Source organism: Ammospiza caudacuta, chromosome Z (assembly GCF_027887145.1).
Source record: "Ammospiza caudacuta isolate bAmmCau1 chromosome Z, bAmmCau1.pri, whole genome shotgun sequence".
NCBI lineage: Eukaryota > Metazoa > Chordata > Aves > Passeriformes > Passerellidae > Ammospiza > Ammospiza caudacuta.
In genome coordinates, this window is record NC_080632.1 from 16546837 (window position 1) to 16572355 (window position 25519).

The following is a 25519-nucleotide window of genomic DNA, read 5'->3' on the forward strand; positions in this document are numbered from 1 at the left end:
CAAGGAATAAAATTAGTGAAAATCAAAATAAGGACCACACATAGTATTTCATTGCCAAGATTACCACATGTCATCACTTTCTGCTGGCAGTGATTGCAAGAGATCCAAGTATTAAGTAGCGAGACAGATCTTTTATTAAAGGGAATGTTTTGCTTTCTTGCAATTTGTGCAGTTGATATGTGGAATGAGGAATCCAGTTCTCAAGGGGTATAATCCAGCATGTTTTACAAACACAGCTCCTGAACGTGCAAGAAGACTACTTTTTATTTGGCTAAAATATTGTCTGTGTTACACACCTCTGTGTATAGTAGCTGTACTAGGCTTATAAGCAGTAAAGGATATGTGGAGAGTCGCTGACAATATTTTTTCTTATGATAGCTTACCTTTTAAAAAATGTCAGAAGTATGTAATTTTGAAGCACATGTGATTTAGCATGAGATCTGTGATAGCAGAATGCTTACACCTTAGAGATTTCTTTTGAAATATGTGCTCTGGTGGTGTTGTACTCTACTAATACTCTGAAGTATTTGAAGCTCTGTCAGAAACCTTGCTTTTTTTGTTCAGAATGCTGATTTCTTAAGTAGATATAAAAAAAAATAGGAAACCAAGATTCAGTTTTAGATAACACTCTTAAATTCTGTTGCCCTGTAGTTTTGAAGTTTTCCTTAACATTCATAATGTCGCTAAATAATTTTGGATCAGTGTAGTTCAATCACAAGTGACAAAAGCAAGAGTCCCTCAATCATGGGGGAATTACAATGTTTTTGAGTGCTTTTCAGATCTTTGTGTCCTGAAGATGTATAAAAAATCCTAGAAGTATAATTATTTGTTTAGTTATGTCAAAGTGTGATTTTTCACATACTATCAATAATCTGTGACGTTTGGAGATGCTTGAGAAGTTTGTATGCATTACTTGACACGATTGACTGAGATGAAAAAATAATGATTTAGTATGATCCTTCTCACCTTTAAAAAAAAAAATACACGTCAAAGAGTAGGATCCCATCTGCTGGGTATGGGTGGGAAACTGTTCCTCAAGGGAGCCCCTGTCTGTTCACTAAATCAGGTTTTCTTTAATAATCCTTAATGTCATTAAAATTAGCATTGCAAAAGATGAAGGCGTGTTAAAGGTCATTCTCTTCTGTGATTGCTTTGTGTCTTTACTCAGGTACAAGGCTGCCTGACTGACATGCACGTTGATGTGCATGTTGCCTGTTTAATACATACATACTGCTTTTCTGCAACATTCGCAGTGGGTGTCACTTAAAACCTCCTGTTTGGATGTTTTTCTGCTGGCATATTTCTGCTTGTGAAAGCTAACATTTACATGGATATGAGTTGCTCTCTTGCTGCTGCAGCCTTCCATATAGCAAGTAGAGAGATCCTTCGAGTCTCTCTCAGTCTGAGAGGCTCCCCAGACTTGGCTGGCGCAGCACAGGGCACCCATCTCCCAGTACGGGGGAAGCGTGGCTGCTCTGCAGCCTCTCCTGGCAGAGCTGCCACTTTAAAGCTTTCTGGCTGCCTGTCAGGGGGAGGCTCAGAGTTTGGAAGTTTGTGTGGTACTTCAGTTTTAAATTCTTAAGTGCTTCTTGTTTCCTGAAAGGAAGAAAGAATGTTGTACTCCTTCAGCCTCCCCTGCTATTCCCTCTCATGCATTCAGAGTTTTCACTTTCTGAATTGGTGTAAAGTAGATGGAACTGATATTACCAAGTATACTGTGCCCTTTTTATTACAGAGCTGTTACACATTTTCAGTTGTTAAGTGGAGGATTAACACACTCATATCAGCAAAATTTCACTGAGCTTTCCAACATCTCTGTTATTATGTGTCTGAATGGTCCACTCTTAATGTATTCTGTTGTTTAGGCCACTCACCGAATGAAAACTCCAGCTAAATATATGACTGGAACTGCAGCGTTACCTTTTAATCCTGCCACATTTGGAGAGGTAATTGTCTGGTTTTACTTCTTCAGATATGGGTACCACTGTTTATCTAGAGGACAGTCTAAGAAGCCAACAGGTTCTATAAGTCACCCTACATTCTAAAATTCTTTGAAACAGATGTTGGGATTAACTGTCCATCCTTTGTCCTTAAATGGCAGTCCAAACAAGATTGTCATGGGGGGTTTGGGAGGAATGTTCACAAGAGGGTTGCTCCACTGAATGGAGTAGCATTAGATACAGACAGGCAGTCCTGTGCAGAAGTCCCATTATGTTCCTTGGGGCATTTTTCCTAACAGAATCCCAGGATCCAGTGATCTGTAGAAAGAGAGATGGGAAGTGAGATTTCTATTAGCAATGTGTCGGGTTGCATTTGTACACAAGCCAAATTGGTACAGAGAACAGGCTGAACTTCCTGCAAGGAGTTACATCAACTGGTGATAAACCAAAAGTCTGTATATGATTTAATCTTTAGGAAGTGATGTAGGGTTGTCAGGCAAGTGGTCCTAAGGTTTGTTACACTTTATATTTGTTCCTGTCTCTATGCTAACTTTTCTGTCTATATTTGACAAAAGAAAAAAAAAATCCATTTTGGCTGCACTGAGTACAGTATATTGTCTGCTCTTTTGTTTCCTGCATGGTTTTTCAAGTGCTTATGCATTCAGGATCCTGTGTTTTTTATCTTCTCTACTTAGATAGTTCTCTATCTGCGGATGTGTCTTGCTCACAGTGCCGGTGTGGTGCCAACCTCACAGAGCTTGGCAGATATGCAAGATCATGCTCCAGCCATTGGACGTTACATAAGAAACCTCATGTCTGGCAACCACTTACCTTTCTCTTCCTCTTCCTCTTCCTCCTCCTCCTCTTCAAAAAGTGCAGAAACCAACCCTGTGTATATATATATTGGCCTTCTTCAGCAGCTCTTAGCTGGTGTTGGAGGTAAGAGACTGTGTGCAGCAGTATCCTGAAGAAATAAGTGTATTCTCCTACTAGAAATGAGTTGTCTTGTTTTTTGAACTTGGCTTCAGCAATCATAGAGTTGAAACACAGACTATATACTCTTTCATTTAAACTTGTTTTCTTCTGTGCTGTTTTGTAGGTGGGAGAAATCATAACTGTAAAATTGTAGCATCAGTTGACATAATAGTGTAAAATTGTGAAGCCATTGTATATAACAGCTTCTTCACCAGAGAATGTTGTGTCTTCCTCACTCTGATAATAGCCTATCTACCACAAGTGTAGTCTAAAATTTGAATGCATTTTGAACGAATTGCTACTAGACTGTTTGCTTTTATTAGAATCCTAATATGTCTGAGAAATATACCTTATTATTCTGTATTGTTTGTTATTACTAGTGATTTACAAATAAATGCCTGAAATGCCCTGATACTTCTTTACCTCTTTTTAGCACTGAATGTTACATTATTGTAAATACTAGAGCTATTTAATAACCTCATTCTTTAATTATTGTTTAGGTTTGCCAGTCATGTATTGTCTTCTAGAAGTTGTTTCAGTGTATCCAGAAAAACTAGCTGCCAGATTTGTAGACAAAATGGATTGGATTAAGGTATTGTGAAAACCCCTTTTTTAGTGTTTTTCTGGGGGATGGATGGAATTTGGCATTAGTAAAATCAGGCACGTTTCCCATGATGAAACTGTGTTATTTCCAAACATGCATTTGATTTGAAATCTGGTATTTCTACTCATAGTCAGCACCTCATGAAATGTTGATGTGCCAGGATGGGGAAGATTATTTCTTGGTTCTTCTACATTACTGTTTTTGTTCATTCACTTACATGTTCTAGGTAGTCTGTCAGCTATCCTAGGTATAGTCATCCATTTTTTTCTCTGCAGAAGAAAACTGAAGATAATGTTCTGCACATTTTTGACAGAGTGAATGTTTTCATGGGAAGATTGAATGACTTTCAGATTATGAGATTAGTTACATCCCTGGTTGTTTCAGGGACCTTCCTCTGGAGATGTTTTTTTCCTATTTATTAACCCCAGACGAAAAAAAAACCCATATATTGGAGTCTGCTTGGGAATAAGCCAAAGGGAAATCTGTGTTCACTGGATTCTTTCCTCAGGCAACTCTCTGCTTTTTCATTATTTGCCTCAAACACCTAGGGTTTTTGAAGGTCTTACAGGTTGCCATTGCTTTCACTGGGGCAATCTGGCAGAAACAAATACTTAGTCAAGTATTAAAAAATATTAGAATTTGTTCTAATAGTTTCTCCTGATGATATCTGTGCTGCATTGCGCTGTATGCAGGTTATTACTTCTCATTTACGTGCAGGTATGAATTGCCCAGGACAATACTTGAAAACATTGCCCTTTTCAGTATTCCTCATCATTTGTAGGAAACTTTTCTTTGTCCTTGGCCTAGTGTCCATTTGCAGAATTAAGCTTCTAGAGGTAGTTATTGATAGTACTGAGTTTCAGAAATAGTGTTGTAAATCATATTTTATGTGGTTTTGCCTTGTCAAGTGAAACAAACAGGTTGAGGGATGTGTTAAAAGTCAGATATCTGATGCTATATTGAAGTTAACAATACATTTCATGACCCTGAAGGATTATTTCTTGTTTGTTTGCGTGGGCTGATTTTGGTTTCTTTGTGGTAGCCCAAGGCACTCAAAGATTTGGGTATGAATTTTTCATGGGAGTGTGTTGCATTATACATCAAATTGCTGGTAGAGGTAAGATTATGTCTTAACAACTTAACCAAAGCTTCCAAAATTTAAATTTTAATAACTTATTTGGACAATACAAGATCTCAAATTGGGTAATTTTACTTTTAGAACTGTGATTTCCTGACACTTTTTTTTGGTTGCATTTGAATTGCTAACCTTCTTGAGGTTTTGAAATTCCCTTTGTTTAATAAGATGGCCTGGTAGCTTCCAGCAGCTCAGGGAGAGTGTAGTGGTTTAGGGTATGGGTTTTTTTTGGCACAGTATGAATGCAAAACCTGGAAGCTCTTAGCTAAAGACAAAATTCAGCCAAGAATTCAATGTGCATGGTTTTGACACACAACTGGTGGGTGGCCCTCTTATGGCTAGTGGTCTTCTTTCACCAAAGTGCTCAGTGTGTAATGAATGCTTTGTTGAATTGAGGGCTGTGTTTCTTATTAAGTGATAATGCTGTTGGTTTAAAGTGTGCTTTCTGAATTAAGAACTGTTTATGTATCTCCATGACACTTGTCTTTGTATATTGAAGGTCTTTATGAACAGACTGAGTAAGAAGCTGCTTCCACATTTTATGGCTTGCTTTCTTTTTTTTTAAACTCCCACAGAACTTGATGAACACTAACAAAGAGGAAATGCGTGAGCTTGCAGCCCTGTTTTATTCTGTAGTGCTGTCTACCATGTCTGGAGATGAGCTTAGGGCATCCTTGGAGCAGCTGATCAAGATGACAAAAGACAGCCATGTAACTACCTTCCTTTGTCTGCTTCTTGTTTTTTCTCATGTCATGTAACTGATAGGATATTTGAATCTCACCATGTGTCCAGGATGTATTAACTTTAATCTGGGTGTAAAATTAACTAACAGGCTTCCAGTTGGATGGTGAGAAGGGATTTTTGTTGTAGGTGAGTGCAACAGATCTTTAAATAAATTAATCCCTGAAGCTGTTAACGTCAGTAGGAGGATTTCATGGAGGCGCATCCCAAGCAAAGCACCATCATGTGTTTAACCAGTTTTAGCCAGCTAAATAGCCACATCCCGTTGAGTGGTGATGGATCACACTACCTACCTCAAACTGTTTGCCTGTTCCTTATTCCTGAGCACTCACAGAGTCAAGAAAATTTTTAACTTGTTAAATGTTCAGCTCTTCCCTCCTGAGCCATAGTCACCTACTGGGTCCTCACCACTTCAGGATCTTGTGCTGTGTTAGGACTGTGCCTTCTTCTCTCTTGCCCCACATGGACTGCTCAGCAGGCCTCCACAGCTGTGTCTTTATATGCTGGGTTTACCTGTCTTCCCTTCTCCAGCAGCTCCTTTTGCCTCCCTTTATTCTTATTTCTCTATTTTGCCACTGCAAGCAGGGAAAAGGAGTCCTGAAAACAAATTGGTCTGGTTTCTGTGCTAGTGTGTCTTGAATCCTGCGTGGGAGAGAAAGCAGTAGTATTTCCTGGTTCTGTTTCCCAAAAATGGTTTTGTATCAGTCTCTCTAATGGACTTAAAGGGCCACCATTTTACATTGCAGGTAACAGGCTGACAAGAAGTGCTGATTGCTTTATGTTGTAGGTAGCAAATGTAATTTATTTTGAATTTGTGAAAACTCTGTGTGTGAGCCAAAGCCATGTCATTGCTCAGTTTTGTGTAGGGCACAGCTCCTACAGTCATGAAGTCAGTGTAGATGAGTCCCAACCCCCCACTGCTTTCAGCCCCACTCACCCATGTGAACCATGAAAGAAAAAAAAAGCAGGGTGTTGCCATGCGTTTGTGAGTCTGAGTCAGGTAGAGCTCTGACTTGCTGCTACTGTACAAAACCATTTGAATTTGTACACCTAGGAGTGGTGATGATCCTAGTGTTTCAGTAAGGACTGCAGTGGGAATGGATAACTAAAGTGGAGATGGAGGAGGATCCATCTTCTGCTGGCTTGCTGCAGTGAGACCACATCAAGGAACAGTTCCTGGTGGCCAGGCTAGGTTGAGGATCCCATTGTGGCACCACAATTGCACCGGTGCAACATTTGTGGTGTTAAAAAACAAGAGGTATAAGCTAATCCAAGCTTAAGCTCCTGCACCCCTCCCTCTGTTTTTTTTTTTTTCCAGTTAAGTAGCATTTGAGTCTCACAGCCTTGTTTCTCCACAAAATCCTTTTGCTAGAATTCACTTACAGGAATAAACATGGTCATTAAATAGTTCCAGCACCAAATCAGCCTTGGAGAAACAGGTATTCTTGACATTTACTTGTGTTGATTAGATTTCATGATTTGTGGCCTGCCAAGCTGTAGAGGCACTGCCTTCAGCATGGGCCAGGTCTGAACTCATTCTTAGCCATGTAGAGCAGATGTAGAGCGATTACCCTTGACTGCTTTTTACCAAAGAGTACATTTTGTCCCCTTAGTCTGAATATAGTCTGGTTTTTAACCAGAGACAATGTACTTTGGGGGCTTTTTTAAAGTCTAGCACCAAAGGGTGTCTTTAGGAATGTGAGTGCTGGTGATAAATTTCTAATCTGTCCTCCTAGATCTCTTTCAAGTTTTGTTAATGAATCTTAAAGAACTCCATCCATCAGAGAGCACTAACAATATCAAACTCTCTGTTGTTTTATTATGTGTTAGAGCTCTGCATTCTTCAGGGCACCTTCTGGCTTGTCCATATGTGTTTTTAAATCAGTGCTTTGTGCAAAGTGTTACTTACTTTGAAAATGAGATTTTTTGCACTGTTGGTATTGTCTGTAGAGCCCGGAGGTCCAACATGGATCCTTGTTGGCTTTGGGATTTACAGTAGGAAGGTACTTGGCCAAAAGGAAAATCAGAACAATGGAGCTACATGACATAGAACAGCCAAACACTTCAGTCATGCCGGATCAAGAACAACTTATAAAATCGACAACAGAGACAATAGGTAACTTCCTGCCTAAGACTTTGCTGCATTGTAATGTTGGTTTTTTTTAGTCCACCCCTGGCTGAGTATTTTGCTGAGATGCTCAGCCCATAGACAGAGTAATGTTGAGTTCAATTTTTGTGATAGAATTTACAGTTTGTAAGAATATAATCTGATTAGATGTATGGACATTTCAGCAAAACCTAGGTGGACTTTGTAACTTGCAAACCAACAGAGTACAATCAGGAATGATATTATTGCCTAGATTCCTCTCAATGTCTCCTTTCACTCCCATTTTTTTCTAACATAATGCTTCCTACCAACTGTAGAGGAGATTAATGCTTTGCTTCTTGCATAGGTAAAATACAAGTGCCTGTCCACTGCTAAATAATAATCAGAGTCATCCTGGTTTACTTTTCCCTGTAGGTTCTTTTTTGGACAGTACCTCTCCCTTCCTTGTGGTGGGTGCTTGTATGGCTCTTGGAGAGATTGGCAGGAATGGCCCCTTGCCAATCCCCAATGAAGGAACAGGATTTACAAAGCTGCAACTTGTTGAAAACTTACTGGCCCGAATCCCTTCCAGCAAGGAAACAAATAAGGCAAGATTTTTGTAGTGTTTGTGTAGCATTCATTTATTGAATGCTCACTAGGTATATGTATTACATGCTAAACTCAGCCTTGTTTTTTAAGGGAATGAGGCTTTTTGTTGGCTTTTGTTGGTTAGGGTCTAGGTCTTTCTAATATTGTTTAGCACTGATCACTTGTGCTTTCTATAGTCATAACTAGAGGCTTAAGAGATAAAAATATGAATACTCTTCATTTTAATTCAAGAAAAATGGGAATATCTTCTTTTACCTGCATATAATCCTCAAAGGTAACAGGACATTTGTTCTGATCTACTTTGGAAAAGAGGTGCACTGATTGAGCTAATAAGCTGCTTGCATGTATATCTGATACCTAGAGTGAAACTTCAGCAAGGGGGAGAAGTAGTGGGTTTAAAGTGCATCTTATAGACTTAACAGGAAGGTTATATGATTGTGTTAATTTTGTTTATATTTAAGATGAAGGAACGAGCAATACAAACATTAGGTTACCTCCCAGTGGGAGACGAGGATTTTCCCCACCAGAAGCTACTGCTGCAGGGTTTAATGGATTCTGTGGAGGTGAGACACTGTCAGTGTATTAGCCTTTATACTACAGTGATTATTTCTCTTCGGGTGCTTTTTATGTACTCTAGAGCCAGATTTACAAAGGGAGTTGACTTTCTGTAAAAGTGCCTCTGGGTTTTTTAAAACTGCCTTGAAGTAGAGAGCAGAGATAGGCTTGGGGCTGGTACAAGGCTTTATGCCACAGTTTAAAAACTTGCTAGTCCAGGTCTCTGCCTCAATCTGAGCAAATACTCATTCCCCTCTAAGAGGCTTATAGATTTTTTTTTTTTGTACACTGTATATTTAAAATATCCAGAGCTTATATTATTGAAGCCTTAGGCCTGTACTTTGGCCTTCAAAAGTACCCTGAAAGTAGTTAATATGAATACCTCTGAGCTACATTAGCTAATACAACTCATTTGAATTGGAAGTTTATAGAAATATATATATATATATATATATATATATATATATATATATTGTCCATCTAAATTCATTATTGAAGTACGCTGCATTCTTTTACAGTCCTTCAGCTTCTATACATATTGCAATATGCTAGATAACAAAATTAAATAAAAAAAGCTTTTTTAGTACCCTTCTTCCTTGCTGATACTGACATAGGATTCTGCATTGTAGAAATGGCTGTTGAGTATCAGACAGGCCTGCTTTGCTGAGTGCTCCAATTCTGATCTGATCAAACATGCAGGAACCATAGAATTATAGAATAGTTTGAGTTGGAAGGGACCTTAAAGGTGATCTAGTTCCAGCCCTTCTACTGTTGACAGGGCGAGGTCACTTCACACTAGACCAAGTTGCTCAAAGCCCAGTCCAACCTGACATTGAACTCTGCCAGGGTTGGGGCAGCTATGAGTGACCTCTTCCAGTGCCTCACCACCTTCACAGTAAATAATTTCTTCCTAGTAGTTCATCTAAGCCTACTCTGTTTGAAACATTTAACCACTTGTTCTATCACTATACTTAGGTGACTAAAAATACTGAGAATACTGTGTACCCAAACAACAAAAGACGTTTCTGGGTACCATGTTTTCCCCTGTAACTGCATGGGGATTTTACAACTTCCTTTATAAAAAGTGTACTTGAAAAAAACTTATTTGTCTTAGATTGCAGGAAGCTAAGGGCTTAATTCTCCAGGAGCCTGAGCATTTTTTGCTTCTAGAGCATAAGGAAAACTATCTAGGAGATACTCAGCAATTAGGGAAACCAGTTCTTATAACATAAAATTCATCATAAGTACTGACAAGAAAGTGGCATATCTTGTTCCTGAAGGCTCAGAGGATAGTGTAAGGAGGACAGTGAAGCAAAACAAGTACCATCTGAATTATTTTAATGTGAAGAAAAAGTTTCTGCATCTTTTAAGACATCAGCTTCTGGATGGAATTACAGGAGACTCTTTCAATGCTCCCTATTATAGTTAAGCCGTAGTAATTTTCACTAATCACTATCAGCATAATTTTAATTTTGTTTTATTTTCATTCTATTGAATTCTTTCTTTTCACCAAGTTGAGCTTCTGCAGAGACTAGTAAATACTTCGTCAAAGATAAGCTTTTAAAAAATGTGGAAATTTAGCTTTTATCATTCATGTCAGACAGTTTGGCATTGCCTCATTTTCCATCAACTTCAGTGGGTCTGAGGTGCCACATAGTCTCAGAAGCTCACCAGATCTTACTGTAAATTGGTGCTGAACGTTGGGACTGAGATTGAGAGGCTGTGGTTTTGTGGATTAAGTGCCAGAAGTTTTGGTGTATGCTTCATTAGTACTGTCAGTGATGCTCTGATGTGTTTTTTAGGCCAAACAGATAGAGCTGCAGTTCACTGTTGGTGAAGCTATTACCAGTGCTGCTGTTGGAACCAGCTCAGTGGCTGCGCGGGATGCATGGACTGTCACAGAGGAGGAATATATCCCTCCTTCAGGTAGGTCTTCCTAATGCAGGGGCTGGGTTGGGAAATGTCTGGGCTAACACTTAGCTCCAAAGCTTCATTTCTGTGGTGTTTGCTTTATAACAGAATACGCAAGAGAGGTTTTGTGTTTGTGGTTATATACAGGTTGTTTTACCTCGTCATGTCAGTCTGCTCAGAGGGCAGAAGACTTCATTCATAGGCTTAAATAGCTGCTTATGTACTTCATTGCCACTTTGTCTCTGTGTTTGATTTTTTCTTTTTTTTTGTTTGCCATGTTGAATTACTTTTGGGGTTTTAATACACAAATCTTTAAAAATACCATTTTAAACCCTGAACAGGAAAATAGTGTTATAAAATCAAATCGCAAGTGTTTTCCAATAACTTCAAGTGATGCAATTAAGTGAAATTTACATGCAGTAAATGCAGAAATTCTGTTAAAGAACTAAGATTCTGTACCCATTGAAATACAAGTGTCATGAAAGGCTAGCTTCAAATCAGACAACTGTAAATATCAGTCTCATACCTGCAAACACAACATTTTAATTTTGTGAGAGTGGTCTTAGATGTGCAGTGTACAGAAAGCTGAGCATGTGGTAAAAATTAAACCTTGCTATTGCTCCAGAAATTGTGAGTCTTAACAAAAAAATAAGTTCTGCCCTGAGTCTTAGGCAGTGTGAATGGTACCTCTTCTTGGCCACAGGCTCTAAAACATGTTAATGAAGAGTTAGGAGGATTCTGCATGTCTGTTATTTATTCTACTATTATTACTTTCCCAGTGATTCCAGTGAGTTCCTAAATAAGCAGAGATTAAGGTGTCATATGAGTACTCTTGAGTTCATTAGGTTTTGCATTATTTCCATGTAAATGGCTGGGCACAGTTTTCAGAGTTCCTCTCCTCCACCTTTATTTTTTTCATATAGATTTGAAGGTGAATGACGTGGTGCCCTGGGTCCTAGACCTTATTTTGAACAAGCACATCATCAGTCCCAACCCACATGTTAGACAGGCAGCTTGCATCTGGCTTCTGTCATTGGTGAAAAAGCTGAGCACCCACAAAGCAATTAAGGTAAGAAATATGCCTTTTTCCTAACACTGGCTCCTTCTTCCTATTTTTGCTTCTCATCTTTCTCATCTTGTTTCTGTCCCTTCCTTCCCCTTCACTTCTGTTGTCTCTTTTCTCCACGTGCTGCTACAGTCCTTACTGAGAGGTTTTTGAGACATGGCCTATCTTTTGTTTCTGGAGGAACAATCGATCTTGCAGATGAACAAGGGTGCTTGTCACCTTTGTAAACATCTGACTTGCATCCAAGTCAGAGTAATCTCAATGTAAATAGCTGTTGTAAGATGATGTACCACTACATCCTCCCTTGGGAAGAAGAGTTTGGTGTCTGTATAGTGTTTAGGATTTATATTTGAATAATATTTGAGAGGTCTAGGAGGGGAAGCAGAAGGAGAGCAGAACTTAAGTGTTTCATGGTATTTATCTTTGGTACCCAAGAGCAGTTACAATGTGCTTTGTGTGCTGTGTATCTTTGGTACACTTTATGAACTTTGAAGTGCTTGTCCATAATGAGAAAATGTGAAAAGTCCTATACAAGGACTACATAAAACATTCCCAACCAAAATGACCTCTATCTGCATAGAGTTACTATGGACTGCGATGGGATCAAATGACCATTTTGTACTCTACAGGTATTGATAAAGAGCTTTGAGGCAAGCTGCTTTGCAAATGTAAATTTTTATATATAAAACATTGCCCCCTATTGTACTTATGTAAACTGTGCACCTTGTTGGGGTGTGGCAAAGCTCACCAGTTTGGGGATGGGGAAAGCCCCATCTGGCTGCAATCCAGATTTATGATGCATTGCTGCCTTGTATGAAGCAAGGACAATTCCTGTCATAAGCGTAGCTCAAATGGGCAACTCCTTTGATACAGTAGCCTCTTTTAGAAACTTGCCTGGAGACCAAAGGAAGGATTCAAAATAATGTCCTCTTTTCTCATCTTACAGTCCCATCTCAAGGATATTCAAAGTGCATTTGTTTCTATTCTGTCAGATAGTGATGGTAAGTACTGTTGTATCTTAAAAGTTGTCTTTTCATTGGCATTCAGCAGACTGGAGGGAATCTATCAACAGGCATATAGTCAACTACACTCTGTCAGCATTAAAAGATGACTGTAGAAACTTCCCATTTCTTATGTTGATAGGAATGATTTCTGTTCTAGGCACCATGTGCAGAGATCAGAAGCACAACTTTTTTGTGCGTTTGGCTAAAAAGCACACTGCATTTGCCCCTTCAGACTGTAGTAGAAGTGGTGTTACTTCAGCTCTGTTTTGGGCAGCAGGATGTATATCACAGAGTTCTGCATGAACAGAAATACTGACACCTCTTCAATCTAGCACATTCTGGTTTACAGCTCTACCCATGGCAGCTAGTGAAAAGAGTGGCATCCAGCAGCCTATGCAAAGCTCACTGAAGCTGAAGAGAGTATTATATTACCACAGTTGATTTCAGGTGCCGCTAGCATGTCAGAATACCTGTGCCTCTTGGAACTCTGCTGTTTCAAAACTCGCAGTAACAATAGTTATGTGAAGGTGTCACCTAATTTGAAGGGGTTTATACCTTCAGAACAATTTGCAGCTTCAGAATGCAAAGTTCGTGTGCAACACAACTGTGTTTGCTATGTCGTGATTTTGATTGAACCTTACTTTTGGAATTTGTGTACTGTTAATCTTGAATTTTGCTTGGTAAAATCTCTTGCAGAGCTTAGTCAAGATGTTGCTTCAAAAGGCCTTGGGCTGATATATGAACTAGGAAGTGAACAGGATCAGCAAGAGCTAGTCACTACGCTCGTTGATACCCTTATGACTGGGAAAAGGTACATGAATTCAGAACACAGTGAGAGAGTACTCTTATGTGTCTAGTGGGAACAAAAATGTGCCTCTTTTTTGTGTGGAAAGAAATGTTTTGGAGTTAAGGGTAAGCCAATATCCATTCACAGAGAGTTAAACTGAACATTTCTTAAATCGGCTTAGAGTATTTTGTGACTGAAGTTGTTTTGGTTTTGTTCCACTCAGCAAAGCTTCAAAATAATATGTCAGCCCTGGTTCAAATGGGCTGGGATTTACTTAGATTTGCTACTTGCTGCATTGTGTAATTGCAGAGAGCTATGACCACTTGCAGCAACTGCACATTGTGATGTGGAAGTGGTGACTTGCTTGTGCTGAAATGCACCTTTTGCGAAGAAGTGCTGTTAATGGTCTCTTGTCAGCTTTAGTATAAAAAATGCTGGTCTTACAAGACTTATGGCTAGAGATCATGTTGGTCAGTATTGGAGATGCTCTTTAATAGAGTTCTCCTGTCTAACCTGATGTAGGTTTGGCCACTGAATCATAGAAACCTAGGCTTTGAGTGTAGGGATTCATTGGTGGTAGGCAGGAAGAAATAAGATGGATGGAAATGATATTATTTCATTTGTAAGTACAGATTTGCTGTCCATTATACAGCTCATGTCTGGACAGAACGAAAAAGTCACCATTCAGTGTTTTGACTTTCTACCTTTGCACAGCAAAACTCTCAACTTGCTGTAATGTCTCCTTAATATTACACGTGATGACATTCCTTGCAGTGTGTGTAGCTTTGCCCACCTGTATGCTGTTTGTGGGATTGGAACTGAAAAAATGTGAAGCTGCTGAGTTAATAAAGCAAAATTCCCTGTTCTGTAGTGTGCAGTGTATTCAACTGTAGAGTTTGGTAATGCTGATACTGGACTTCTTTTCTATCAGAGCCAAACATGAGATGACTGGAGAAACTGTGGTATTTCAGGGAGGTCTGAGTAAAACCCCAGATGGGTAAGTTTACTGATAGTCTCTGACAGAGACACAGTCAGTGCTGAAACAGAATTCGCTAAAAATTCTGCTTCCTGACATTTTGTTCCTTCTTGTTCTCTAAGTTACTGTAACTATTTCTGTGTAATACAGCCGCGTTACTCACTTTTCTCTCCTGCTTTACAATGTGAATTGAATATAGCTTTAGTGTTGTAGCATTTGTCTAAATACAAATACTAACACTGATTTCCCTTCTGCTTTTCAAAGTCAAGGCCTTTCTACCTATAAGGAGCTTTGTTCACTGGCAAGTGACCTCAATCAGCCAGACCTGGTGTACAAATTCATGAATCTGGCCAACCATCACGCCATGTGGAATTCTCGGAAGGTAATGCCCTGATTTCATACAACTTCCATTCCCACTCTGAACTCTGGAAACAACAATCCATTTCTCTATTCCTGGTTATATGTTTTATGAAAAACTGCATGTATTGATGCTTTGGTATAGTCCAAGGCAAATTTAGCAGGCTGAGAAAAAATTTGGGATTGCTTGAAATTCTTAAAACTTTGGTATCAGAGTATTCATAAAATCCTACATTCCCCTCTGAATTATCTGACATCCTTTTATTTTTTTTGAGTGTGCTTAGAAGGACAATCCTTAATGTTTTGAACAGTGATAATGTTTTGAAAACTGGATGAAATTTTGGATGCCAGGGAAAGTGATCTTTGTTATTTAAGGAGGCAGAGTAAAAAGTAATCAGTAAGTTGCTAAAAAGCACTGTTGTCAAAAATATCCCTTTTTAACTCAAGTTTTGATATTTTAAAACAGCTGGGAGCTTTAGCAAAGCCAAAATACTGTTGGATCCACTTCCAGGTGAAAAAAGGAGCACCGTGAGCTTGAAGATTTAGGTGTACTATTCAGAGCTTTTATGTGGGGACTCTTCACTGGCTTCACAGAAGCATGGAAGAACTTGTGTTGAGTCCCTGACAACACCACTTAGTGCAAAAAACAAGTCCTAGCTTTAACTCTCATCCAGAGTTTGACAATTCATCACGTCTCAAGACCTCTCTCAGCACCGTGACTTCAAAAGCACGGGAGCATAGTTAGGTTCCTGACCCTTGTGGAATTTCTCCAGCCCAGATGAGTCCAAAAAATCCACTCAGAAGGTGTGGGTTGAGGTTTGGCACATGAAAAATTTGCAAAACCTTTTAATTTGAAGGGGACATCTGGAAATCTGTACTCTAAACCCCCCTCAAGAGCTAAGCAGAGCATGCTGTTCAGGGCCTTGGAGGCCTTGCATTTCCTTACACTTTCTGCAGCTTCGTGCTTTTCATGGCAGTGGTCCTAACTGAAAATGTGTCTTTATTGCTGTTTTCTAGATTAACCCAAATAACACATCCTGTCCTTTGAAGTTCCTAGTGTGAGGTTTTGAGTGGCAGCTTTTCACACTGCAAGTCAGAAAGCAGGCGGTCATTAGAGGCAGTCACTGCACTGCCTTCATTGAGTAATTTCTTCTTGGGCTATCCTGCCAAATCTCGTGGGACCTCACAGGCAAGCATCAGTTCCACTGTATTAGAAGTGACAGTGGAATGGACAGTGTTGGAGAAAGAAAAGGTCATAGAAAAATACTGAAGTTTAAAGTAAATATGGACAGATGCAAAATTATAATCCCCAGAAAATTCAGGTTTTAGAAATAAGGTGAAGTTATTTTGGTTTTAGTTTTTCAGTTCCTGAGTTACTCTAACTTTTTAAAGTCAGCTGAGCTGTAAGGAAGCAGTTGCCCACTCTCACCGGTTTAGCCAACAAAGAATCTAATTTTGAAGAACATATTTAAATCTGTATAGTTTTAATTCACTACTACTATTTCTGCAAATGAGATCAATCAGTATCTTGAATTTAAGGTTGGAGGAAAGTTTTGAAGTAGTATGTTGTCTGCTGAGTGTGGGATTACTGTGTTACTGTAACAGTGAGGTTGGGCTAATTCTAGTACCATTCTAGACCTTTTGATCTGGTCTAAATCTGAACTATGTCAGTCGGTTTTGCCTCTGACTGTGTTGTGCCCATGAGCAAATAACTGGGTGAGTGAACAATGTTTCAACAGATACTATTTTGTTGTTATTTCAGGGAGCAGCTTTTGGTTTCAATGTGATAGCTGACAAGGCTGGAGAGCAACTGGCTCCATTTTTGCCCCAGCTTCTTCCCCGGCTCTACCGTTACCAGTTTGACCCCAACCTGGGCATTCGGCAGGCAATGACCAGCATTTGGAATGCCTTGGTCACTGACAAGTCCATGGTGAGTGACCAGTACAGTCTGGCAAGGGGCTTTGCTGCCAGCCAGCAGTGTCTTGGAGATCCTCATGGGACAGACAGATGCATTTTGTGAAAGGAGGGGCAGTGCAGAAAGGGGTGAGGTACTGCGCTGGAAAGGAGGTGTTTAAATCCATGGATGAGCTTGGAGCTTGCACAAAGGTTTTGCACTCTCTCTCGTACGTGAATGGATTTTGCTGACCTTGTTTGTGCAGCCAGCATTAAAATTTATGATTTACTTTAAATGGGGTCTTTCCACTTTGATATTGCTTTGATACTGCTTATGATAAGTTTTTCAGGAATACTTATAGCCTAAGCTGCCTTCCTAAAGGAAGAGCGTCTAAATATAGTTCCTCAGTTTTTAAGTGGGAGGAAGCTCATGGTTGGAAGCTATTCCATCTGTTTGAGGAGCACTTCTCCCAGGTGTATTTCAGGAATAAGTGATTTTCATAAGATACCTTTGCTCTGGTTCTGCATTTTTTTCCTCTAGGAAAGCTGATCTTAATGTAAAGTCGTTCACTCTAATCCCTCATTAAAGCACAACTGCTTCTTGAGGAAATATATGTGTGGTGTTGCATTTTAACAGTTCAGCTGATAAAGGCCATAAGGGGACTTTTCTTGTTGAATCTTTCACAATGTTAAGCACTCAAGCAGTGCAGAGAAAGGTGTGTCTAAAGCGCAGTCGGAGAAAGTTTGCACAGCACTGGCAAGCATTAGTTCATCTGATGTGTCTGAAAGCAGGTTGTCTTGTGCAAGAGGGCTCTTTTTTACAGAGTACTGGAGAAGGATGCATAGCTGTACTTGTCTCATGATTTTTCCTTTTATTAATTATAGGTTGATAAGTACATGAAGGAAATTCTTGAGGATTTGATCAGTAACTTAACCAGCAGTCTTTGGAGGATCAGAGAATCCAGGTATTGCTAGGAAAAGTATTAGATTTGTCTTTGAACTCAGTTCTTTTCTCTTGTTCTTTGTAAACTTGTTAACCTGAAGAGGTTGAGGAGGAAAAGAGGACATATCCTTTCATCAGGATACAGCCCAGCCTTGTACTCATACTTCCAAGCCTGCCCTAGGAAGTATGATACAATCTTGAAGCTATTTGCCTGAAATTTTTTATTTCATGTTGCTTTACACTAAACAACATCTTCTGAAGAACTGAGTTTTCTGGTTACTAGTTCTTGCCTATCCTTACATCTGGAATAATGTATTCTCTTAGAAACCTTGTCAATCTGACAGTTATGTACTTGGCAGCAGGATGCCATACTACTTTTTGTTTTTAATGGTTTGTAGCTATGCTGTGTTGAAAACCTCCATTTTAATTTCAGTTCCATACTTCATATCAGTTTGATTTCTTCTTATTGTATGCTTAAAGAAGAGAAGACTAAAACAATTTTGTCACTGGATTGTTTGCGGTAGCAGTTTTCATCATGGCAGCCTTTTTTACTTCCTGTCATATGTTTCAAGTTTTTCCTGAATGACTGAGCATTTTTTTTTCTCTGCCAAAGGAGACATTCTTGTGACAGAGTAGATTTAGTGTATGGGGAAAGTAAGGAGTGTGAAACAGTTCTCATTTTTCTAAACTATTTATTCATATTTATAAGGATATCTGAATATATACACCTATATCAAGTAAGAACACTGTGAAAGAAATAAAATTCCCTGTTTGCAGTTGTCTGGCACTCAATGACTTACTAAGAGGAAGACCTTTGGATGATGTCATAGACAAGCTTCCAGAGATTTGGGAAGTCCTTTTCAGAGTGCAAGATGACATTAAGGTAATGGAACTGAGGACTGAATAGGAATCTTCAACAAACAGTACAGTGATCAAGCTCTGAGGTGTTTAAAGACAAATTTCTCTGACAAGTGAGCTTGAAGCCAGTGGGGGTTTGAGTATTAAGCAGACTAGAAATTCATGCTCCTTGAAAGTAAAATTTCCTTGCCACATTGAAAATTCTCTTTATGTTTGAAGTGTTGAGTGGGATTATTGTAGATGATTTGAGATTTTTCCTTGATATAAAAAAGAATTCCTGATTAGTTGCTTAACTTTTATTTTGGACTTCTAGTGTGCTGAACTGATACATGGTGATATATGGTGTGCTGAACTTGGATATGTGACGTCAGAATCTTTGGGTCCTTCTGGGTTTCAGCTCTGCCAATGTATTGATTGTACCAGATACTGAAATGGAGCAAAGCCATCTTTTAACAATGTTCTAATACCTTCTTCTAAAGATATTGCTACTTTCTATTAAGTACTGGCCAAGAATATAGCCTTGTCTGTTCTAGTGTTAATGCTTATTGATTAATATTAAATATTTTAATAATGAGAATTCTAATTATTCTTCTAATTTTAGAAGAATAAAAATAACAGAAGTAATTGGTGACTTCTTTTTTTAGGAGACTGTGCGAAAGGCGGCAGAATTAGCCCTAAAAACTTTAAGCAAGGTAAAACTCTACAATTTTGTCATATGTACATGTAGACAAGGCATGTATGGTTTTGATGTCAGGGGTGACCATAGACTATATTTATTCAGAGGATTTCTAATATAAGATCCAGTTGTGAAAGACTGCCCTAGAGAGCAATCATAATAACCATCACCACTCCCCTGTACTTTTATTGGTGCTAGTGAAGTCCTGCTGCTTGAGAGTAATGCAATGTTAAGGTCTATACAAGCAAAGGAAGGATATGATAAACTGTGGATTTTTCCTCTGATGTTGTTTTTTCATTACTTGGGGGTGGGATTTAAGTAAACTTACTGTAACTTCAACAGTTTACCAAGACTGACTGATCTAGTTGACCAAGCCTGGTGGTACGTCACTGGTATGAAAAAGAGTAACTGTGTATGGACTTCTCTGTGATGCTATTACTGACAAGGTTTTTTGGGTGTAGTACACTCTTGATATTTTGTTTGGTGATCCTCTGAAAAAGTCATGGGTGGCAGGGTATCTAAAGTGCTGTGTTTGAAATCACAGTCTTCATAGTGCATGACATTTTAATGCTGCAAGTGAGGATCTGGTTCCAGAATGTTGTTGTGAAAGGTTGTGATTGCAGAATCTGTTCTCTTCTGTGACTTGTTGCTCAGCTGTGTGGAATGATTGAGTCCCTGTGGCTGAGATAGGCTGTCCTTCAACTGAGAGGCTGTTTGATTAATCTGTTCTTCCAGATTCAGGTCAAGGCCTGCTAGGGTCTGAATTTGCCTTTTCTGGAAGTAGATTGTAGTTGACTTAACTTAGTTGGCTTAACTACCTTGTGAAGAGAAGATGAAGGTGTAACAGAGCCTGGGCTTGGCCATGACCAGTTTGTTTAGTTGCTGTTGGCTTTTTCTGTCTGAAGGAGATGGTGCTTTAATATAATCTGTGGGGGAGGTTTGTACATGTTTACAGCACTAATTCTCACCTGTCCCCAGGTCTGTGTGAAAATGTGTGACCCCTCTAAAGGAGCAGCAGGTCAGAAGACAATAGCTGTGTTGCTCCCTTGCCTCCTAGACAAAGGAATTGTAAGCACAGTTGCTGAAGTTCGATCTCTCAGGTTAGTTCTGCCCTATGAAAGTTCCTGGGGGTCGGGTCTTGACCAAAGACACCAAGTTTATTCACCTGAGGTGCAGAATGTTCTTTGTGTTTGAAGTCACACGTTGCTCCCCAAAAGAGCTTTCCTGCTGAGTTCTTTTTTCACAGAGTTTAAACAGCAGCCCTAGAACTCTGCCTGTCTTTTGGGAGTATGTGGCCTCTCTGCAAATGTCCGGATTCAGTTCCCAGCAGGAACTGCTGTACAAATGGCAGGCTGATCCAGAAGCAGTGTGCCATGCTTAGGCTGTCCTTTGGGACTGGCATATTTGTTCCGGTTGCAAACAAAAAGTCCCATGGTTCTTCAAACAGCCATGTCTGATTTCACAAGTTCTTATGAATATTGACATTTCATATCCCACATGTGGCTGCATTTGATCACACTGTTCAAATACATTTTATGTCTTGTAACAGCTCAATGTTCTTTGATGGGTAGTGACTTTATATGCTTGTCAATTTATAAACTTGTTTATTCTTTCCTTTGACTGAGGCTCAGAAAAACTGGAAAATTCAGAGTTGAAGAGTAGATAGCTGGTCTTAACAAAAATAATTATTAGGAAAGCCAGAAGGCTTCTAACAAAAGGATATTTCCTGAACTTTTAAAATTAATTTTGAATATATAAAACCCCTTTGTCAAAATGCAGCATGAGAGATGTGATCAGTCTAAAACTGACTAGTAAGGTTTGAATAGATTATTGTAACTTGTCTTTTCTTGGGCAGAGACAATGAATGTCTCAGGGTGACTTTGCCCAGTGCTTGTTTAAAACATAGGGGTGTGTTATTTCTTCCTTATCTCTCTGCAGTAGTGCCTCTTTGCCCATTCCCTTTGTGATTCCAGGGTCAAAGTAAACAATTCTGGCCAAAATATACATAACGTCCCTTGGAAGCTCAGGGCTAGGGAATAATTTTTTTAAGCAAAAATTACAAAAATTTTTGTTTGAAGGAAGATTTATAGTAGTATATCTGGATTACAGTAGACAAGAGAGGCTTTTCAGATCATTTTGTGTGTATCTGTGTTGACCTACCCTTTAATCCTTTTCCAGCATTAACACTCTTGTGAAGATCAGTAAAAGTGCTGGGTCTATGCTGAAACCTCATGCACCAAAACTTATCCCAGCTCTGTTGGAATCCTTGAGTGTGCTGGAGCCTCAAGTCCTCAATTATTTGAGTTTTTCTGCAACAGATCAAGAGAAAGTAAGTGCAGCTATAACAGGGGAAGTGTCAACAGAGTAAAGATGACAAAGATTTAATCTTCATTAATTGAACAGAAAAATAGCAGATTTGGTAGACAGGTGTTCAAAAAGCAAAGAGAAATAGCTAAGTTACTAAAAAGTTTGGTCATGGAATATGGCTGGACAAATGCGGAGTTTTTTTTGAAGGATTGGGATTATTTTTATTCCTTAGACTGCTGTATGTTTGCAAAAGTAAAGAGCAATTTTAGTAATCCGTTTTTTAAATGTCACTGCTGTTTTTTCCAAGAGATTACCTTCAGGACTTCATATAACTTCAATTGGAAGATGTGCTGTAGCACTGTGGGCTGGAGGTGGATGTTGTCAGCACTCTGTTCTTTAATTGTTGTCAAAGAACCATATTAAGCAATGACAATCTTCTTGAGAAAGTGATTGAAACCCATTGATTAGAAACAAATTTAGCTAATTTCATTGTGATTCAATTAGATTATTCCTTTGCAAATGAAAAAGGAGTGAACAATGTGAACAGTTCAGTGTGAGATTTTATCTCTTCTCCCACCTTTGTTTTCTCTTCCTCTCTCTCTCCCTCCCTCTAGAACATCTGTCTGTCTCTGAAAGCGAAACAGTCATAGTCTGTAGGCATAATTGCTTTCTCGATTCAGCTGAAATAGGTTTTAGTGTAAGGTAGTGAGTTACAGCTGATGTTGTTGTCCTTTCTACTGTTTTCATGTTGTGTTTACACTTGGATTTGTTTGGGGTTTTTTCCCGTTTGTTTTTAGACTGCAATGGATAGTGCCAGACTTAGTGCTGTCAAGTCATCTCCCATGATGGAAACCATTAACATGGTAAGTATTGATTTCAGAAGGGTTCCAGTGTGAGGTATGTTTTAGAAGAAAAGGAATTAAATGGAAGCTTTACAGAATATCTCTTATCATATCTCCATGTGGCTGTGTGTCCACTTCCTTTTTCATGTACAGACTTCTCATCATGGCACCAATGCTTTCCCCTCAGATCAGTTGTGAATAATTTAGCTCCACTTGGAGTTAGATGGATTGCTTCTTTATCTAAAGACCTGCCTGCTTTGATGAAAAGGGCATCCTTCAAGTGCTTTTCTTTGGATAGGGCCTGAGCTGATTCTGGGTTATGTTAGCTAGCATGTCTTTTCATTTCTGGCCCACAACTCCAAAACCAACTTCTCACCTGGGCCTTCAGTTGATGATAGTCACTGTTGGTAAGGCATAAATGCTGTTCAACCATTGCCTTGTGGTGCCTTAGATATACCTATGTGGGCCTTGCCCATACTTTCATGGTGGAGGTGGTTAGAGAAAATGCTGAAATCACTGGAGGCTCTGTCAGCAAGTGGTGTTTGGCACCAGAGTTTCCTGCTGCTGGAGGAGGAGTTGCTGATGGCTAGATGCTGTGCTGTAGGATCTGTTCTGACAGAACTCCTTGTTCTCTGTAGGAACCTTCCCAAAATAAGGCACCTCTTTTCTACTCAGGCATTGCATGCCTGGGGCATGTGGGCAGGTAGAGAATTTGAGGGTTGAGCAAGTTTTAGGGGAGTTGTAGCCACCAGAACAATTTATTGTTTCCTTGACTTCTGGAAAAACAGCAACAGCAAGCCCTCCTGTACATAACAACATGTGGAGTTGAGTTTTCGTGTCAGGTGAAGTGGTCTCTATAAATAGAGTGCAAAGCAGTCAAGAATGAAAGGCCCCATGTAAGTGTACAACCCTGCAGCAGCTGCTGCTGTCCCTCCTCCAGGCCATGCCCTACTCTGCCAGCCCTGGGGCAGCAGCTGTGTGCCCTGATCTTTGAGTGGGCTTTTGTATGGTAGGGTAGAGGTAGTAATGGCTTCCTTGGAGTATTGTAAAGATATCCTGGCTTATGAGCAACCTCCTCTATATTCTGGGGCTGGCTGGGAGATTATATGGATAATTTCCTTCACCATACCAGTGATGGAGGGGGAAGTAACAGTTGATCTGACTTTGGAAGCTCATGAAGTTACCTTCATTTAGTACGTCCTTGATCCTTGAATTTGCTAGAAAATGGATCTCTCCATTGGAAAACAGTGTGTTACATTAAGTGCTGGTAACATGAGGCCCAGTTTTGGATATATTTGACCCTAGTTTGGATATATTGCTCCTGGTTACAGGGAGCTGGGAAAATGTTGGGTTTTGTCCTAAGATACAGATGCCTTTGCATCTCGTTCTCACATGTGTGTTAGTTTCAGGCTTCCTGAAGAGTTGGAGCGCCAGAGAACATCAGTTGCAGCAAATGATAGTTTTAGCAAGGTCAGCTCAACAGAGAAGTGAGACAGGAGAATCTGTATATGGTGGAATCCACTTCATGTGGGCTTTTTCTCATCATGCAGCAAGCTCTTGTGATTCAGATCAGGACCAGCCAGCAGTGCTGAGGCAGCCTCTGCTAGAAATACACCAACTTAAGTTACCATCATTACCTTTTTTTTTTTTTTTTACTTTTTTTCTCTCTCTCCCTGTCTCTTGCCTTTCTCTAGAGCTTGCAGTATTTGGATGTGTCTGTCCTCGGTGAGTTGGTCCCTCGGCTGTGTGAACTGATCAAAAGTGGAGTTGGCCTTGGCACAAAGGTATGTCTGTGGTTTTAATAGTTCTTTTGGAAATGAAGAAGGGAGTATAGAGCAGTGTCAATGTAAATATAGTTCCTTTGACCATGTCTTTTAAAGCAACAGCTTGGGTTGATAGATACTGGAGTCATTTGACATCTGAGCCCCACTCCACTACATCACTCTACTGAACGTGTGCTGCCCTAGCCTCCACTAGGCTACACGGCTGCTGTGCTCTGTGACACATGAGTGCAGAAGGTTGTCTTCAATTGCTGCAAATCTTCTAGGATCATCCATCTTGACTGTGGGTCCTTTTTCACTTCCTATTTAAATTCTTGTCATTCATGTTTTGCAAACTTTTACTGCTTCTACTTTTACTGATTTGGATTATGAGAACAAGAGGTCACTGGATGTAGATCTTGTCTTAGAAGTGCAGGTAGCACCACAGCAAGTATTAACAGTAATAACCAGTGGCAAATACTGTTTTATCTTACCTTTGTTTTCCCTTACAATCTTCCAGGGGGGCTGTGCCAGTGTAATTGTGTCATTAACCACACAGTGCCCTCAAGACTTAACACCTTATTCAGGTAAGGTTTGCCTCTTAGTGTCAGGATTTAAAGGGACTTTTTGTTGCTCTGGTATTTCTTCCCTTGAGTTTAGCACAAGAATGATCATTACAAGTTTATTTTTATCAGAGAGCTGTTTGAAGTTACCTTTTTTGTTTGAAATTGGCATGCTTGGAGTAGGTTCAGTACCTCACCAAGCTGGAAGAGGTAGAGGAAGGAGTTGAGGGAATTCACTAGCACTGAGTAGGAATAGGCAAAAATATTTCTGTTTTTTCTTGGAGCAGTCTAGCAATGCCTATGTTAGTGCAGCACTGCCACTATGCATTGTTCTTTCAACTTGAGCTATGGGTGGACCATGAACAGCAACTTTGCTTCACTGGGTGTCTTGTGATAGTAGAAAGAACCTCACCTTTCTGTTGCAAAACAGAAATGAAGCTGAAAGCATGGAGTGCTTGCATATAGAAACATTATCAGTCAAGGTGTGCAAAACACTAGCAGTAGTTTAAACATAAGGACTTAGAGAGTTAATAACCCCACATACATGCAGTGAGGAAAAATGCATAAATTCAGGCAATCTAGTGAAATGCAGGTTATTGCAATTCTTGCCAGAGTGACCAAACATAATGTTTCTGATAAAGTAAAGTCTCTTCCAACAGGCAAACTTATGAGTGCTTTACTTAGTGGCCTGACTGATCGCAACAGTGTGGTACAGAAGTCTTTTGCCTTTGCTATGGGGCATCTAGTCAGGGTAAGTTGGGCTTTAAGTTTTATTTTGCTTCTTTATAGGTGGTCTTCTTTGAAGCGTTTGAATAATTTGAGTCTCTTCCTTCTTACAGACTTCCCGAGACAGTAGCACTGAGAAGCTGCTGCACAAACTCAGCAGCTGGTACATGGAGAAGGAAGGTGTGTTGCTTTTGAGGTATTCACT

The 25519-nt window shown here is 39.6% G+C and overlaps 1 protein-coding gene across 1 annotated transcript in view; it reads left to right on the forward strand.

The window, feature by feature from the left end:
* Positions 1-25519, forward strand: part of ECPAS (Ecm29 proteasome adaptor and scaffold) — a 57598-nt gene that overhangs the window by 22749 nt on the left and 9330 nt on the right. Inside the window, exons 17-40 of the mRNA XM_058824375.1 lie at positions 1866-1946; positions 2636-2879; positions 3416-3507; positions 5230-5364; positions 7346-7511; positions 7917-8089; positions 8552-8653; positions 10448-10571; positions 11480-11625; positions 12569-12623; positions 13323-13437; positions 14345-14410; positions 14654-14771; positions 16509-16676; positions 17525-17604; positions 18360-18465; positions 19085-19132; positions 20095-20216; positions 21295-21445; positions 22221-22286; positions 23960-24049; positions 24546-24612; positions 25248-25339; positions 25428-25494. Coding sequence (XP_058680358.1) covers positions 1866-1946; positions 2636-2879; positions 3416-3507; positions 5230-5364; positions 7346-7511; positions 7917-8089; positions 8552-8653; positions 10448-10571; positions 11480-11625; positions 12569-12623; positions 13323-13437; positions 14345-14410; positions 14654-14771; positions 16509-16676; positions 17525-17604; positions 18360-18465; positions 19085-19132; positions 20095-20216; positions 21295-21445; positions 22221-22286; positions 23960-24049; positions 24546-24612; positions 25248-25339; positions 25428-25494 — 2674 coding nt within the window. The remainder of the gene's footprint in view (positions 1-1865; positions 1947-2635; positions 2880-3415; positions 3508-5229; positions 5365-7345; positions 7512-7916; positions 8090-8551; positions 8654-10447; positions 10572-11479; positions 11626-12568; positions 12624-13322; positions 13438-14344; positions 14411-14653; positions 14772-16508; positions 16677-17524; positions 17605-18359; positions 18466-19084; positions 19133-20094; positions 20217-21294; positions 21446-22220; positions 22287-23959; positions 24050-24545; positions 24613-25247; positions 25340-25427; positions 25495-25519) is intronic.